This window comes from Neofelis nebulosa, chromosome 17, assembly GCF_028018385.1.
Source record: "Neofelis nebulosa isolate mNeoNeb1 chromosome 17, mNeoNeb1.pri, whole genome shotgun sequence".
Classification (NCBI taxonomy): domain Eukaryota; kingdom Metazoa; phylum Chordata; class Mammalia; order Carnivora; family Felidae; genus Neofelis; species Neofelis nebulosa.
Window position 1 is genome coordinate 9,327,117 of NC_080798.1, and position 16,071 is coordinate 9,343,187.

The following is a 16,071-nucleotide window of genomic DNA, read 5'->3' on the forward strand; positions in this document are numbered from 1 at the left end:
CCCTGTGGGGAGAGCGTGGCTGCGGTTGGCGAAGGGGATTGGGGCGGGGGTGGGGGGGGGAGGTTGGGGGGAGCGGTGGTGGTGTTGGATTCTGCGGGCTCTGCTCTGAGCTCCCGCCCAGAACCCCCACTAGCCTGGGGCCTGGCGACAGCCACTCTGCACTCACTCCTGAGAGCCCACGCCGCCGCCGAGCTCCCGCGGGACGGGAGAGCACGGGAGGAACGCACCGCAGAGGACACTCTTCTTGGGTGCAGGTTTGGCCAACATCAGGGGCAAAGGGCAGGGTGTGTGCAAAAAAGCCAGGGAAAAGTAGCCTGGGTTCCAGGCGGACCCCACACTGCCCAGCCCGGGGGGCCTACTGTGGGTCCGGTGGAACACAGCTAGGCTTTTCTCCTTATGGCGGGGGGAGGGGGGGGCGCGGGAGGTATGTTCTAGTTCCCAGACTGGTAGGGACAGGAGGCTGGCCATCTGGGTTCCCAGATGGCCAGGGGCTGGCTTCTGGACCCCTCAGGAACACCGGGGGACTCACGGCCTGGTCGTCCAAGGTGCTAGGGGCCAGAAAGTGGTACCCCATGAGCCACCCAGGTCAGAAAGGAGAGGTAGGAGGTGGGGGCCAGGCCCTTAACAAGGCTGGCGGTAACGGACGGGGCAAATGCCGCTGCCGCCAGTGAGCAAAATGGCGCCAGGCCCCTCGGGAAGGGCGGAGGGTGACGCCGGTCATCTGGGGCAGGGGGACGTGGTCTCTGCACATGGCAACTGCAGTGGGGACACCCGGGGCTGTGAAAGCAGGCTGGGGGAGGATGGGACCCCACCTGCACCCCCAGACGCCTCACAGACTCCCAGGCCGGGAGCAAGCTAGGGGCGTAGACAGTGGGGCCCAGGAAGGCTCTAAGACCCCCCAAACCTGAGGAAGTTCCTCACTAGGGGCTGCCAGCCCTGGAGCGGGAAACCAGGGGGGCATTTCAGCACCCGAGTCCTTCCCAGCTCTTGCCATCCCAGGGTCTGGACTTCGGGCCCCCTTGGACGCCTGGGCATCTGGCCCTGCCCTGTCCTGCCCCTCTCTCTGCCCGCTTCCTCAGCACCTGCTACCCCCCGACATCCGTTCCCCTTTCTAATCTGGGGACCTTAGGTGGGGCGGACAATGTGGGGGCTCTGCTCTCCAGACCCTGAGGCCTAGGATGGCAGGCGGGAGTGGGGAGGGCTGAAATTATAAGAAAGTCCTCAGAAATCCAAGTACAGCATTCTCCCACCGTGAATTCTAAGGGGGACTCGTGCACCAGCTTTCTTAACCCCGCTTTTCAGCTCCAGGGTGACCTAGGCTTCTAGTTCCCGGGTGTCCCCCCTCCGGTTCCTCAGCATACTTCTCTGGGCTTGGCACCTGGGTGAGAAAGGGTTAAGGCAGGGTGGAGGCTGGGGGTGGGTGGCAGTGGAGGCCGCTGGGTTGTTTGGCGATAATCCCCCTCCGTGCCCTGGGTGTGGAGAACAAGGTTAGGGCCCCACGTGGGAAAGGGCCTCTGCTCTGATCCTCGTGGGCTGGGGGCCTGGCCTCCCGCTTCTGATCCCCTGCCGAGCCCCTCCCCCAGCCCCGTCCCCTCCCCTCTTCTCTCCCCCCACCTCCCCACGGGCCAGGCAAGCCAGGCTGTCTGCTCTCTGCTCTCCTCCTGCTCCCTGGGTATCTCTGAGCCTCAAGGTCTGCCTGTCTGTCTGCCTGTCTGCCCGGGCCCCAGGCTCCCGGGCACTCTCTCCCCTCCATTCCCTGTGGATCTGGGTGCCCAGCCGCTCTCCATCTGGGCCTTCTGGCCTCCCCTTGTGTCCGGTCCTCTCTCCTCATGGCTCCTTCTCTGGACCTGGCCCTTCCCTTACACTTGTGTCCCCTCCTGTCTGTCTTCGGCCGTCTGTGCCTCTGTCCCTTTGTCTCTGAGTTTCATCTGTCTCTCAATGCCCCTCCCCCTGGTGCCCTCTCTAGGATTCCCCCTCTGTCCCCACCCCTGCCCTCTCCCCAGGGCCCCCTGCCCCTCGACACTGACGATAGCTCTGGGGTGTTAAGCTACGGATTAGTTCAGGCAAAATTCTCAATTTTGCTTGCGTTCTTTTCCCTTTGGGTTATGTAAACAGTAATTCTCCCCAGATGGAACTATTTTCCTCGCTTAGAAGCAGCCGGGCAGGGGGGCTTGGGCAGGGCCGGGGGTGGAATGCTAGGGATCCTCAGAGAGCCTGCGGGGAGCGGGGGTGGAGGGTGACCCACGACCCTCAGCCTGGTCACTCCTCTCCTCTCCTCCTCTCCAGGTACTTGCTCTGCTAGGACCATGCCCGTGACCTTTGCCCTCTTGCTCCTCGTGAGCCAGGCCACCGCAGACCCGTGTTACCATCCAGGTGGCCGCCCCCGCTTCTGCCTCCCACCGGTGACCCAGCTGGCCGGCCTGGCGGCCTCCTGTCCCCAGGCCTGTGCCCTCTCCCTGGGGGCGGACCTCAGCCCCCGGGCCACCTGCAACGGGAGTCTGACCCTGGCCCTGGGTGGCCCCTTCCTCCTGACGTCCGTCAGCCTACGCTTCTGCACGCCAGGATCCCCGGCCCTGGTCCTGTCTGCTGCCTGGGCCACCGGAGGCCCCTGGAGATCACTGTGGCGCAGACCCGCCTGGCCTGGGGCCTTGGGGGGGCCCGAGAAGGTGACCTTCCGAGCCCCGCCGGGCCCTAAGTCCAGCGTGGTGGTCAGTCACCTCCGCGTGGAGTTCGGGGGCCGGGCGGGGCTGGCGGCAGGTGGCGTTCGAGGCCGCTGCCAGTGCCACGGCCACGCTGCCCGCTGCGCTGCCCGCGCCCGGCCGCCCCGCTGCCGCTGCCGCCACCACACCACCGGCCCAGGCTGCGAGAGCTGCCGCCCCTCCCATCGAGACTGGCCCTGGCGGCCCGCCACGCCCCAGCACCCCCACCCCTGCCTGCGTGAGTCCTGGGCCCCCCCTCTTCCTGCCCCCACCCACCACTCGGCCCCCGAGGCTCTGGCAGTAGCAGCCGGTCCCTGGTCCCTGCGGGCAGTGTGCTCGCTCCCTGGCGAGCCCGAGCCGGGCTTGCTCCTTGCTTCACCCCCACCGCTCCTGAGCGGATCTCCTGTTCGCCTCCCCCCCCCCCCACCGCAGGCTCCACCTGCCTGCCACTCTCTGCCGCCCACTGGGCCTCTGCCATATTTACCCAACGGTTGTGAGGAACAGGGCAGCGGGACTTTTCCCGAGTCACCAAACCAACCACATGGGGGAAGTATTTATTCATGAACACATATGTACCCATCGCCTGCTGGGTACCAGGCAGGCTTGTCATCGGGTCCCTTGCACGGATGAGGACGCTGAGGCCGGAGGGGAAGAAGGCCCCTGCCCAAGCACACACAGCCAGGGAGCGGCAGGGTCAAGACTCTGAGCTCGGGAAGTCCCGCTCTGGGGTCTTGGCTCCCGTCAGGTGCCTTCACGCTCGGTGCCCCAGGGTGGCAGATGGGCACTCGGGCTCAGCGGCGGGCCGGCCGGCCTGGGCTCAAATCCCAGCTCCTCTGCTCCGTGGCTGTGTGACCACAGGCAAGTGACCTGACCTCTCTGTGCCTCCGGTTCCTCCGCCTGTCAAGCGGGGCTGGTAACAGCACTTCTACAGGCTGTGGTGAAAACCCAATGAGTTGATATGCATAGAGTCCTTACAATAAAGCTTAGCATATGGTACCTGGCCCCAAGGAAGACCTCGCCGCGGAATCGCCAATGTTAACACTCCCCGGATGAAGAGGGTGGGGGCCCGAGGGGGCGCCCCACTTGCTTTTAAGTCTCGATGCTAGCAAGCGGCGGTGCTGGGACTGGACTCGGGAAGACAGACCTTCCTAGATAACGGGCGATCCACCGGGCCATCCAGCTAGCCCGGCAAGCTCCAGGCCTGCTCCACACCTTCCCTGCCTCCACCCTCCCTCGGGTTTTTCCAGGCGGGAGATTCCAGGGTCTGGGCCCTGCCCTGCCCATGTGCCAGCTGCCCCTCCTCAGAGACCGCCCCCTCTCTTCTGCCTCCGGCCTCTGCCGCCCTGGCTGATGGGGTGCGTTTGTTACCAGGCCCCGCACCAGGCCCCGGGAGGTAGCTCCACTCCGCTCTACCAGCCAGATCTGATCCCTGAGGGGAGACTCACGTCTGGGGGCGGGCCGGGGGTCGTCCTGGGCCCAGACAGGGCCTGGGAGCGGGGGAGGCCTTCTGTCTGAGGGTCACCACACGGCACTCTGAATCTGGGCAAGAAGCCGACGGTGTCGTGAGGAAGCAGGGTCTGGGCGCACAGGCTGGGACGAAGTCCTGTGGCAGAGCCGTGGGTTTGACCGACGGGGCTGATCTGAACCCTTTCCCGCCACTGGAGTTTTCCGGGCGCAAGTGAGGTGAAGTGATCACCCTCAGGAATCGAAAGCCAGATTCTTCCCACTGATAATCTAAAGAGCACCAGCCGCCTCCAGGCCCATGGAAACCCTGGGGGAGGACTGAGGTCCCCACTGGATGGGAGGAAGCCACGGTTTAGAGAGGGGGACTCATATTCCCAAGAACGCACGGCTGCCTCAGTTTCCTGACCTTCCTACCGCTTCTCCGCGTTCTCGGGCCTTGCCAGCCCAGGCCCCTCCTTAAATCTCTCCAAAGAACGGCCCGCGAACCCCTGAGTCAGCATCTTGCTGGCCAGAACCACAGATCCCTGGGGGTGCGCCCCGAGAAGCTGTTTCCTGGTAACTGTGAGAAGCAGTAAGGTTCGACGCCCACTGCCTCCCTGACCAGAGCCCCCCAGGAAGACACACACCGCACAGAATCCTCGCGCGGGGCGCAGGCCACACTGGACCGTGCTTGCGCGGTGCACAGACTCGAGCCAGGAGGCCTGGGTGCCGACCCTGCCCCTGCCACCCCCTCAGCTGTATTACTTTGGAAGCCGTGAACCTCACAGAGCCGTTCCGAGAACGAAATGTGCAGCACCGGGCGCGCAGAAACTCCCCACAGGCAAGGGCAGGCTCTGGGTCAGGCCCGGGGTCAAGAACTTCACATCCTTTTGGTTTCCTTTAAGCCTCCGGAAGTAGTAGACATCGGAACTGTCATCTTACGGCAAAGGAGGCTGAGCTGCAGAAAAGTCACTTGCTCGAGGAACACAGTGGGGAGCAGACGTGCGGGGTCTGACTCCACAGCCCGTGCCCGCAGCGCTCCGTGCTGAACCCCAGCGTCTCAGGGACATTCGGGCGGTCCATCGGGCCCCTCGGGGTTACCCACTTCAGTCCAGTGCACCCCAAGATGAGAACGAGGAGGTTCGGGGAGCCAGGCTTACCCCGGGACCCCCGGCCATCTCTTCTTTGTACCCGTTCTCGTGCTTTATTTCTTCTCCTGCGGGCAGTGGGGAGCGAGCCCGGGGCCCAGAGCAGCAAGGCCGGGCCTGACGCGCGCCTGCTCCGTCCTCTTTCTAGCCTGTTCCTGCAACCAGCACGCCCGACGCTGCAGGTTCAACTCGGAGCTGTTCAGGCTGTCTGGCGGCCGGAGCGGGGGCGTCTGTGAGCGGTGCCGCCACCACACGGCTGGGCGCCACTGTCATTACTGCCGCCCGGGGTTCTGGAGGGACCCCGGCCAGCCTATCACCAGCCGCAAGGCCTGCAGGGGTGAGTGTAGCCTGGAGCGGGGCCTAGGAGGAGAGGCGGGCGGGACCTGACTCCTGGGTCTGAGGGAGGAGGGGGCTGGGCGATTGGGAAGGAGCACCCCGGGCCCAGACACTCCAGATCCCCTGCCCCTCTCCTCACGCAGCCTGCCAGTGTCACCCTATTGGGGCGACGGGTGGCATCTGCAACCAGACCAGCGGGCAGTGCTCCTGCAAGTTAGGGGTCACCGGCCTGACGTGCAACCGCTGTGGTCCTGGCTACCAGCAGAGCCGCTCTCCCAGGATGCCCTGCCAGCGTGAGTCATGAGGGGCAGGGCCGCCTGTCCTAAGTGGGACGGGAAGCGGACCTCTCACATCTCCAGCGGGGCAACAGACGCTGGGTCCCTGGGGGGAGGTGGGGCCTCCAACTCCAGGCCCCTCAGTCTTGGGAGGGAGGAAGCCGGGAGCCCGGACTCTTGTGTCCCAGGGAGGAGGGGGCTGGGAGTCTAGATTCCCGGATCCGAAGGAGGAAGGGACTAGGGACCAACTCCAGGTCCTGGAGGAGGAGGGCGAAGGGTGCTTAAGGGAATAGACACGGGGGGTCTGGATTCCTGTTGGTGGGGGGGACCCCTAAGGTTAAATTTCTCCTCTCTCACAGGAATTCCAGAGGCGACGACCCCCCTTGCTACTACCCCTGGCGCTTACAGCTCCGGTAAGGCTGGTGTGGAGAACCCTGGCAGCAAGCGGGATCGGGGACGGGCTGCTTGGGTCCCCAGGTGGGGGATCCAGGGGTGGCCCACCGAGCCCAGTCCCCAGGGTTGCGGCACGCCCCCCTCCGGTGTCCGTCAAGATGGCACGCGGGGCTGGGCAGGGGGTAGAATGCTGTGGTCCAGGCTTCGGGAGCCCACTGCAGATGGCCTGACCCTCCCCAGACCCTCAGTGTCAAAACTACTGCAATGTCTCGGACACCAGGGTATACATGAGCCTTTGGAGGTATTGCCAGCAGGACTACGGTGAGTGCCGGGGAGGAAAAAACAAGGCTGGGGGCTGGCCAGGTGTTCTGATGCCCGCCTCTTTCTCTGGGCTTCCCAGTTCTCATCTAAAGTGGGAAGGGGGGGGGGGCTCTTCTTAAAGGACCCTTCCTGATCTAGGACCTAACGGGACAGAAGATAAATGGGGGGCAGGGGCAGTGGAGTGGGGGGCGTTCCCTATCTTCCTCTGTCTCCTCTTCCCCCACCTTCTCGGCCTTCAGACTTTCGCTAGCTCCTCCAGCTGGACATCTTTGAGGGAGACAGCTGGCCTCTTGGGGATGGAAGGAGAAAGGGGAACTCCGCCTCCCATCGGGGTCCTAGATTCTGCGCCCTAGCCCCACTCTCGCAGAGACGCACCCCAAAGTGCCATAATCCATCAGTCCACACCAGCCCCGTGACCTCAGAGATCTCTTAGATACTCAGGAGTTCAGCCCAGCCCATGACTTTCCTCAATGGTATAAGACCCCCCAGGCCTCTCCTCCCTGAGGATCATCATCCTCTGGTCCCAGCCACTAGTGTCCTAGGACTTGGAAGGTGGAAACTTCTCGTCCCGCCTCCCACAGAGATCTTCTGCCCTACAGACTTAGCTTGCCAGCCAGAGTCCTTCCCCTGACATGTCTCGCCTCGGCCCTTCAGCGATTACATGTTTCTGAATCACCACCAGTAGGACCTCAGGTTCTAGGTTCTGACCTCCTTCTGGCCCCCAAATTCGTCCCAGAGCGCCCCTCCCCCAGCAATACCCTTTCCCAAGGGCTCTGCTTCTGACATCTTTCACGCTGCCACATTAGAGACCCTGGACCTGCCTCTTCTGCCTTGCTCCCGGCCACACCCACTGTAGGGTCCCCTTAGTCCTCTCCTACGCCCAATTCGGGCATCTGCTACTCCCAGTATGAACCCCAAAGGGCCCCACCTGGCATGTCCCATGCTCCTGGGTTCCTCTCTCAGTCTGGCCTCCATAGTTACAACCCTCGAACCCCACCTGGCACTCCATAAGCCCCACCGTCGTCTCCCCCACGCCGGGCCAGACCCCCAGACAGCCCACCCTCAAACGTTCAAGGTCTCTCTCCTTCCTAATGGTATCCTGGGAGCCCTCCCGGGGATCCTGCCTCCCTCCCCACCAAGACCGACCCCACGCCACCCCAGAGGCTCCCCCCACACCCAGCCCGGGCCTGACGGCAGCCCTCCCCGCAGTTCTCCGCGCCCAGGTCCTGGCGTCAGAGGCGGCGGGCCCGGCGTGGCAGCGGCTGGCCGTGCGCGTGCTGGCCGTGTACAAGCAGCGGGCGCGGCCCGTGCGTCGCGGTGGCCAGGACGCCTGGGTCCCCCGCGCCGACCTGGCCTGCGGCTGCTTGCGCCTGCGGCCCGACACCCACTACCTGCTGCTGGGCAGCGCGGCCGGCGGCCCCGACCCCGCGCGCCTGGTCCTCGACCGCCACGGCGTCGCGCTGCCCTGGAGGCCACGCTGGGCCCGGCCTCTGCGGCGGCTGCAGCTGCAGGAGCGCGCCGGGGGCTGCCGCGGCCTGCGACCCCCCACCCCGAGCCCGGGGCCCGAGCCCTAGAGCCCCACCTGCTCGGCCTCCGCAGACGACGACGACGACGACGACGACGACGACGACGACGGAACTTGGGAGCGACCGCGAGCTGAACCTTCTACTTCCACGGCGCGTCCCTCAGCGAGCCAATCAGGAGCCGTGGAGCCGCTGACGTCACTGGCACGCGCCAGGCTGGAGGGACCCTTCAGCGAAGGCGGCAGGCCGGGAGCCCGGCTATTGGCCTCTTGCGAGGACATTTGGCCTGTGATCTGGGCAGCCAGTCCCCTAAATAAAGTCTCAACGCTTGGGGAATTTTGGCCACAGACACCTGATATGTGCTGGGAGGGCCTGGGAGGGGCAAAATGAGGAAAACGTGCGGAGCTGAAGTATGCCAGTGCCCCCCGACAAAATGCCAAACCCAGCGAAAGGGCTGGAAAGACATCACTATGTGCTGGTCAGATTTGTGTTGCTTGACGATTGGCCAGAAGCCAGTGGGAGGGAGGGTGGATGGAAATGGCGGGAGATGCGCCAGAGGAAAAGGACAGCAGTGCCGGGTTTCCAGAAAGTTCCACCTTTAGGAACATTGTGTTCCTGATGGCCCCTAGGATAGTCTCTGAGAAGGAACAAAGGGACTTGGAGTGAATATCCGAAGAGGGTTCTGACTGAGGTTCATCTGGTCTTGAAGTCCAGCCTAAACCCTTTCTGGAGAGAATAGCCAATTGGGAGCCACAGAGTGGTATGGGCATCACTTGGTGCTAAGCAGAATTTTAAAAAAAATTTTTTACATTTATTTATTTTTTGAGAGACATAGAGTTACAGAGCACAAGTTGGGGAGGGGCAGAGAGAGAAGGAGACACAGAATCCGAAGCAGGTTCCAGGCTCTGAGCTGACAGCATAGAGCCTGACGTGGGGCTCAAACTCATAAACCATGAGATCATGACCTGAGCCGAAGTCAGACGCTCAACCGACTGAGCCACCCAGGCGCCCCGCTGCTAAGCAGAATTCTATTCCCACTCAACAGTTGGGTCCCTACGGGCCACAGGGGTGGAGCTAAAAAAAGCAAGAAGCAGTAAGTACCAGGGAATGGAAGGTTGTCATAGCCTAGAACTTTCCTCGCCACCTCACCTCTGCCCCCTGCAGCCACAGTCAACAACAATTTCAAATTTGGGTGATCCTTGCAGGAGAGTCACCGAGGGAATGCTCTGAGGGAGTCTCAGAGGAAGGGATGTGACTTACCGTCCACTGGGGCCTGGAGAGCAACCCTGTTCCTTCCCTGAGAAGAAAGAAGGCTTCTCAGCCAATGGAAAGTCAGGATGGGCCATGATGTCATTGGGTGCTAGGAAGAGAGAAGGGGCCCTCCAGCCAACAAAAAGGAAGGAAATGGCCCACTACACCCGCATGTCCTGTCCATGTGCAAATCCTGTACCCTCCATCCACTACATACGTTCGTAATTCAACCATTTTTACCATGTCCACTGCCACCACGTGGTCCAAGCCCCCACCATTGTTCTCCTGGGTTATTACGGTAGTGTCCATACTGGTCTCCCCTCTCCCCCCCCCACTTAGAGTTTTCTTCAGACAGAACCAGGATGGTGGCTTTAAAACCCAAGTCAGCGGCACCCCGGTGGCTCAGTCGGTTGAGCATCCGACTCTTGATCGAGATGGAGCCTCACGTTGGGCTCTGCGTTGACAGCACAGGTCTTGATGTCAGGGTGGTGAGTGCAAGCCCCACGACGGGCTCTACGAGGGACGTGAAGCCAATTACAAAAAACAAACAAACAAGAAAAATCTGGATGTAGTCAAGCCACCTGGAACCTCCTGGCTTTCCTCTCCATCATCCATAGAGTGCATCAGGATGGAAGAAGGTAAAGAGAAAAGGCCAAAAGTCCCACACAGCTGACTTATAAGGGTTATTTTCCAAAAACTGCTATACAATCCCTCTGTTCTTATCTCATTGGCCAGAATCTGGTGATATGAGGACACCTAGCTGCAAGAGAAGGTGGAAAAACAACTTTTAATGCTGTGCTGTCTTGGAGCCAGCTAAATAGGGTGTTTTACTATCAAAGAAAGAGAAAAAGAAAGAATGTTTCGGACAATCGGCCAACCTGACTTTAGGCCAGACCCTTAGCCAATCAGAATCCAGAACCCAGAGTATGCTATGACATCATGAAGTGCTAGGCAGAACAGCCTTTTTTTTTTTTTTTTTTTTTTAGGCAGAGCAGCCTTTTGGCAATTCCAGGAAAAGAGAAGCTGAGATTCAAAGGAGTCTGGTCATGGCATTGCATTCCACCTCCTGCCGTCCTGACCTTGGATTTGCGTCTGTTTTGTTCCATGTTGTAACCGCAGCCCCTAAACTGTAATGTGTGTGTGTGTGTGTGTGTGTGTGTGTGTGTGTATTTAAATACCTGGTGGCCGGGGCACCTGGGTGGCTCAGTCAGTTGAGCATCCGACTTCGGCTCAGGTCATGATCTCGCGGTCCGTGGGTCCGTGAGTTCGAGCCCCGCGTCAGGCTCTGCGCTGACAGCTCAGAGCCTGGAGTCTGCTTCGGATTCTGTGTCTCCCTCTCTCTCTCACCCTCCCCCATTCATGCTCTGTCTCTCTCTGTCTCAAAAATAAATAAACATTTAAAATAAATAAATAAATAAATAAATAAATAAATAAATAAATAAATAAATGCCTGGTGGCCACAGCTCCCTCAGGAAAGGAGAGCCCAAAAGACAGAGAGAACACAGATCTGCAAGAATTTGCTGGGCTCCCCCAAGAGAGCGGAAGCTGCGAACAGCTCTCTCTCCCTGCTCTCAAGGCGAGGAGTTGAAGAGAGGCTGTGGGAACCATCCAGGCCTGGAGAGTCCTGGCCCTGTCGCCTCCCACCCAGGGGTCAGGGAGGCAGGAGATGAAACTAAGGACCGAGGTGAGCCCCATATGTTCCCTATGACCCAAACTTTGTTCCCAGCGACCGAGACAAATAGGCGTGAAATCCACATCTGGGACCCACCTCCGGCCTGGCCATTCCCTCCGCCTCCGGGCAGCGAGCCCAGTCTGTCTGTGTGCTGTCGTGGAGGCCACACAGGTGGCTTCCAGAACTCAAAGGAGCCTCCTGCCCACCTCACCATTGCTGATGGCTTCCTAGAAGAGTAGACTCCTGCAGTATCTAAGAGACCGAGTAAAAATTTGCCCAGCAGAGAAGAGGAAAAGAGAACCTCTTTCCTTTTAGAGGAAGAGCCAAGAGTTGGTGCAAAGTTCTCGAAGCCAGAGGGCCTGGTGTGGTTAGACCGGAGAGATTAGGCTGGGGATTGGCGGTAGTCAAGGCATATGAGGCCTCTAAGGCCAGGCTGAGGGCCTGTGTGTTTTTTCCGTGGGGCCCTGGGGAGCCCCGGGAGATCTATGAGCTAAAGAAAGGAGAGAGCCAGTCCTCTAATCACTGAGGTGTTCAGTTCACTGGGAGAGCCCAGAGAGGGCTGTGAACCTAGCCCGGAGATCAGGAAACGTGTCTTAGAGAAAGTGATATTTGAGATAGGCCTTGAAGGACAGATGAAGGATTTGGTCACAACAAGAAAGGCTGAGGGTCGGACACTCTGTCCAGGGGTGCTGGGCATCAGTGGGACCTCTGTGACTAGGGCAGAGGCAGGGTGAGGTCTGGGATCCATAAAGGGTAGGCCGGAGGCAGAGGGAGAGCCAAGAGAGGGAGGCCAGCAGGGAGAGGAGGAGTTTGGACCTGGGCCTCAGTTATGGGGACAGACAAAGGGGAAAATGTCACCTAAACCTGGAAGACTTCCTCTCTCTCTCTTTTTTTAAAGTTTATGTATTTATTTTGAAAGAGAGAGAAAGAGAGCAGGAGGGACAGAGAGAGAGAGAGAGAGAGAGAGAATCTCAAGGTGGCTCTGCACTGTCAGCATGGAGCCCGATGTGGAGCTCAAACTCAGGAACCGTGAGACCATGACCTGAGCCGAAATCAAGAAGCCAGGAGGCCCTGTAAGCCTTCCTCTCTCTCTTTTTTTAAATTTATTTATTTTTGAGAGACAGAGAGAGATAGAGCTCGAGTGGGGGAGGGACAGAGGGCAAGAGGGAAACACAGAATCCGAAGCAGGCTCCAGGCTCCGAGCTGTCAGCCCAGAGCCCGATGCCGGGCTTGAACCCATGAACCGCGAGATCATGACCTGAGCCGAAGTCGGGTGCTCAATAGACTGAGTCACCCAGGCGCCCGCGGAAGCCTTCCTTTTAGTCCCCCCTCCCCTACACAAAAATGTTTTCTCCACCATTTCTCACTGCCACTGTCTCTATTTTGACTCCATTTCTTCACTTATTCCTTCATTCAACATACTCTCCTGAGGTCTCCCTGGGAAATACTGGGATGGAGACCTGAGTCAGACCCAGGACTTGCCCTGCAGGGGGAGGGTGTTGTAGAGGAGAGACCTACGTACAGTCACATCGGTGTGATGTGTGATAATGGAGACAGCTTGGGGCTTCCCCTGTTAGATCAGAGAAGGCTTCCTGGAGGAGGTGAGGCCCTTGCTGGACCTTGCAGGAAACCTAAGTGTCTCCCAAGCAGATAGGAGGGAGCCAGAGTCTCAAGGGGAGAGACATGGGAAGTATGGTCTCATTCAATCATGTTCGATTTCTCTCCTGAGGAACAGCCCCATGTGCTCTGTGTGGGGCAATGCTGGGGACCCAGAGATGGGTCAGGTCTGGGCCCTTGAGAGAGGACACACAGGAGACAGTCCCTCCTCTAATGGGATCTGTGCTCTAACGGAGGAAGCACAGGGCATTAGGGATGTGCTCAGTAGGCACTGACCCAGCCTGGGGCATCAGGGAGGGCTTCCCGGAGGAGGAGAGCCAACTCTTAGGTAGAGCCTACTCTTCCTGACGTGTCAGGAAGTGAAGTGTCTTGTCTGTCTCTCCCTCCATGTATCTCTGGCTCCGTCATTGCCTGTCTCCGAAAAGTTCCAAGACTTTCTCAGTATTTCTCCCCACCCGTGAGGTCGGCTGCCATAACCAATGACCACAAACCGTGTGACTGAAAACAACAGAAATTTATTCTCTCACAGCTCCGGAGGCCCGGAGGCCCAAATCAAGGTGTCGACAGGGCCATGGTCCCTCTGAAGGCTCCAGGAGAGGATCCTTCCTCGCATCTCCCAGCTTCTGATGGCACCTGGCATTTCTTGGCTTGTGGCCACATCACTCCAATCTGGATCTCCCTCTGCCTTTCTCTCATAAGGACACTTGTCATTGGATTTAGGGTCCAGGCAGATAATGCAGGAGGATCTCAAGGTCATTAACTTGGTCACAGCTGCAAAAACCTTTTGGCCAAATTAGGTCCCATTCACAGGTTTGAGGCACCTTCCTTTCTTCCTTCCTTCCTTCCTTCCTTCCTTCCTTCCTTCCTTCCTTCCTTCCTTCCTTCCTTCCTTCCTTCCTTCTTTCTTTCTTTCTTTCTTTCTTTCTTTCTTTCTTTCTTTCTTTCTTTCTTTCGTGTGTGTGGGGGGGGGCACCATCCAACCATCCAACCTACTATATCTTGGATGAGCCGCTTCTCTCTCTCACCAGCTTCAGTGTTTCTATCTGAATAATGGGGCTAATTTTTTATATTATTATTAAAGCATGGGGACAGGACCCAAGGGCAGGAAGAGCTCTATAATGGGGCTAATTTTAACCCCACCTCATGGGGCAGCTTTGAGGCTTGAAATAAAGCCTACAGGGTGCATGGCATGGCCTGGTGTCTAGAAAACTCCAGTCAGGGCGGCTTTTCTCCATCAGATTTGGGTCCCTCTTCCACTCTTCCTGACGCTTTCCCCACTTTTCTGCATCTATGCCTCCATTGTGTTTCCTCCATTCCTCTTTTTTTTCTTTTTAAGTTTATTTATTCATTTTGAGAGGGGGGAGGGCAGAGAGTGGAGAGAAAGAGAATCCCAAGCGGGCTCCGCACTGACAGTGCAGAGCCCGACGCAGGGCTCGAACCCACCAACCGCAAGATCGTGACCTGAGCTGAAATCCAGAGTCGGATGTTTAACCGACTGAGCCACCCAGGCGCCCCTCCCCCCCTCTCGTCTTTGTTTTCCTCCTCTGCTCATCCACTTCCTAAGTGGAGAACTCTGGGCAAGTCACTGATGGCTTCTGACCCTTGGTTTCCTCATCTGTAGAATGGGACCACAGCCTCGACCCCATTGGGCGGCTGGGGATTACATGAGTGAGTTCACAGGAAGTCTCAGAACTCTGCCTGGCATGTCGTAGCTGCTTTATGTGCTGGCTGTTATTACTGTAACTTATTATTGTTATTGTTGTTGTTGTTGTTGTTACCGTGTTATCGCCATTGTTTCCTTTGTCTTGCCTCTTTCCCTGTCTCCATAGTTCCCTCAAGCATCTCTCTCCACGTGTCACTGAGTTTCTGAATATGTGTCTCCTTGACCTCAAAGCCTCACGGGGCTTTCAGGGTCCATCTCTCCCCGTTGTTCTGTCTCCCTCTTCTTCTCCCTCTTCTCTCTCGTGGATTCTCTGATGCTTCGAGAGGAGGGGCCTAATCTCTTAGGCTTAGTGAGACTTAGCGACTCACTTCTGAGGGACAGAAGAAAACAGAAGTGATGGTGTGTGGTTTTGGAGATTAGGTCATAGAAGACCTCTCTCTCTCTCTCTCTCTCTCTCTCTCACACACACACACACACACACACACACACACACACACAATCACTCACTCTGGGGAAGCCAGAAGTCACGTTGTGAGGCCCACTGGTGAGGAGCCCAGGCCCTCCCGGCAACCGCCGTGTAGGAGAGCTTGGAAGTGATTCTCCAGCCCCAGTCGACCCTTCAGATGACGGCACCCTGGCCCATAGCCTAACTGGACCCTCATGAGAGGCCCTGAGCCGAACCACCCAGCTAAGCCACTCCCAAACTCTAACCCCTCAGAAACGGTGAGACAACAGATGTTTGCTGCTTTAAGCCACTGAGTTTGGGGGAGATTTGTTCCCCCCATATCCATCGTGGCAATGGATAAGTCATACATGCCTTTCTTTCTCGCGTTTTCTCTTCGTTTCTGACTCTCTTTGGGCGTCCCTGTCCCCTCCATCTCTAGGTCCTTGGAATGTCCGTTCCCAATTCTCTATCCGAATGTCTGTCTTTCTGCCTCGACTCTCTCCCTTGACGTCCATTGGTCTGTTTCTGGGTCTCTCTCCCTCTGTCTGGGCCCCTGGGTCTCTGCCATCTGGTCCTTTCTGGCTCTCTCTCTTTCCCTGCAGTGTTTCTACTCAGGTGCCTGTGTGTGTCTGCCTCTTTCTCTGTGTTTCTCTGTCTCTCTCTTTAGTGTTGGCTGTGTCACTCTGGATCTCTTTTCTATTTCTGTCTCCCCCCCTCTGGCCTTGCCTGGCGACTCGTTCTGGCATCTCCTACCTGCTGGGTGGATGGGGCTCTCTGTTGCTATAGCTAAGTGTGTATGCGTGTTTCTTGCTCTGTCTCCATCAGTATCTCTCTCTCTCTCTCTCTCTGTATCCCTTTCCGCGTCTTTCTACCTGGATCTCTCTCTCAGCGTGTGTCTCTGTCTCTCTCGCCCTCCCTCCTCCATCTCCAGCCGGCGGTCTCCCCCGGCCCTGGCGCCCGAGTCCATCTGGGGCTCCCTTTCCCTTCCCAAGCCTCTGCAGTTCTCCGACCTCACCTCCGGCTCTCTCGCCTCCTCCTCCCGGCTCTCGGTCCCTCTCCAGGTCTCTGCCTCCCCCTCCTGGTCAGCCGCCCGCACCGCACCCCGATCTCCCAGGGGATCCCTCAGCCCAGTTAAGGCAGCCCCCAGCCGAGGCCGAGCGGGGCGGGGGGCGGGGGCTGCAGGCGCCGGTGAGGGCTCCAACCCGGGTCCCCGCGAGCCGGGGGACCTCGGATCCTCCGGCGCCAGCGGGACCATAGCACCGAGACTTCGGAGGACTGTCAGCGC

The 16,071-nt window shown here is 59.0% G+C and overlaps 1 protein-coding gene across 1 annotated transcript; it reads left to right on the plus strand.

The window, feature by feature from the left end:
• Positions 1-63: 63 nt before the first annotated feature.
• On the plus strand, positions 64-8,640 carry NTN5 (netrin 5). The gene is made up of 7 exons (XM_058708146.1): positions 64-254; positions 2,287-2,937; positions 5,439-5,627; positions 5,770-5,919; positions 6,261-6,314; positions 6,535-6,615; positions 7,825-8,640. Exons 2-7 carry the CDS (start codon positions 2,307-2,309, stop codon positions 8,187-8,189), a joined length of 1,470 nt encoding a protein of 489 aa, XP_058564129.1. The 5' UTR covers positions 64-254; positions 2,287-2,306; the 3' UTR covers positions 8,190-8,640.
• Positions 8,641-16,071: the final 7,431 nt, after the last annotated feature.

Excerpts from the sequence above, each read along its gene's own strand:
- NTN5 (XM_058708146.1), top strand. The coding sequence starts at position 2,307 with ATGCCCGTGACCTTTGCCCTCTTGCTCCTCGTGAGCCAGGCCACCGCA. Across the intron at positions 6,315-6,534 it reads CCCTGGCGCTTACAGCTCCG|ACCCTCAGTGTCAAAACTAC; the intron begins GTAAGGCTGGTG and ends GACCCTCCCCAG. Across the intron at positions 6,616-7,824 it reads GTATTGCCAGCAGGACTACG|TTCTCCGCGCCCAGGTCCTG; the intron begins GTGAGTGCCGGG and ends CCCTCCCCGCAG.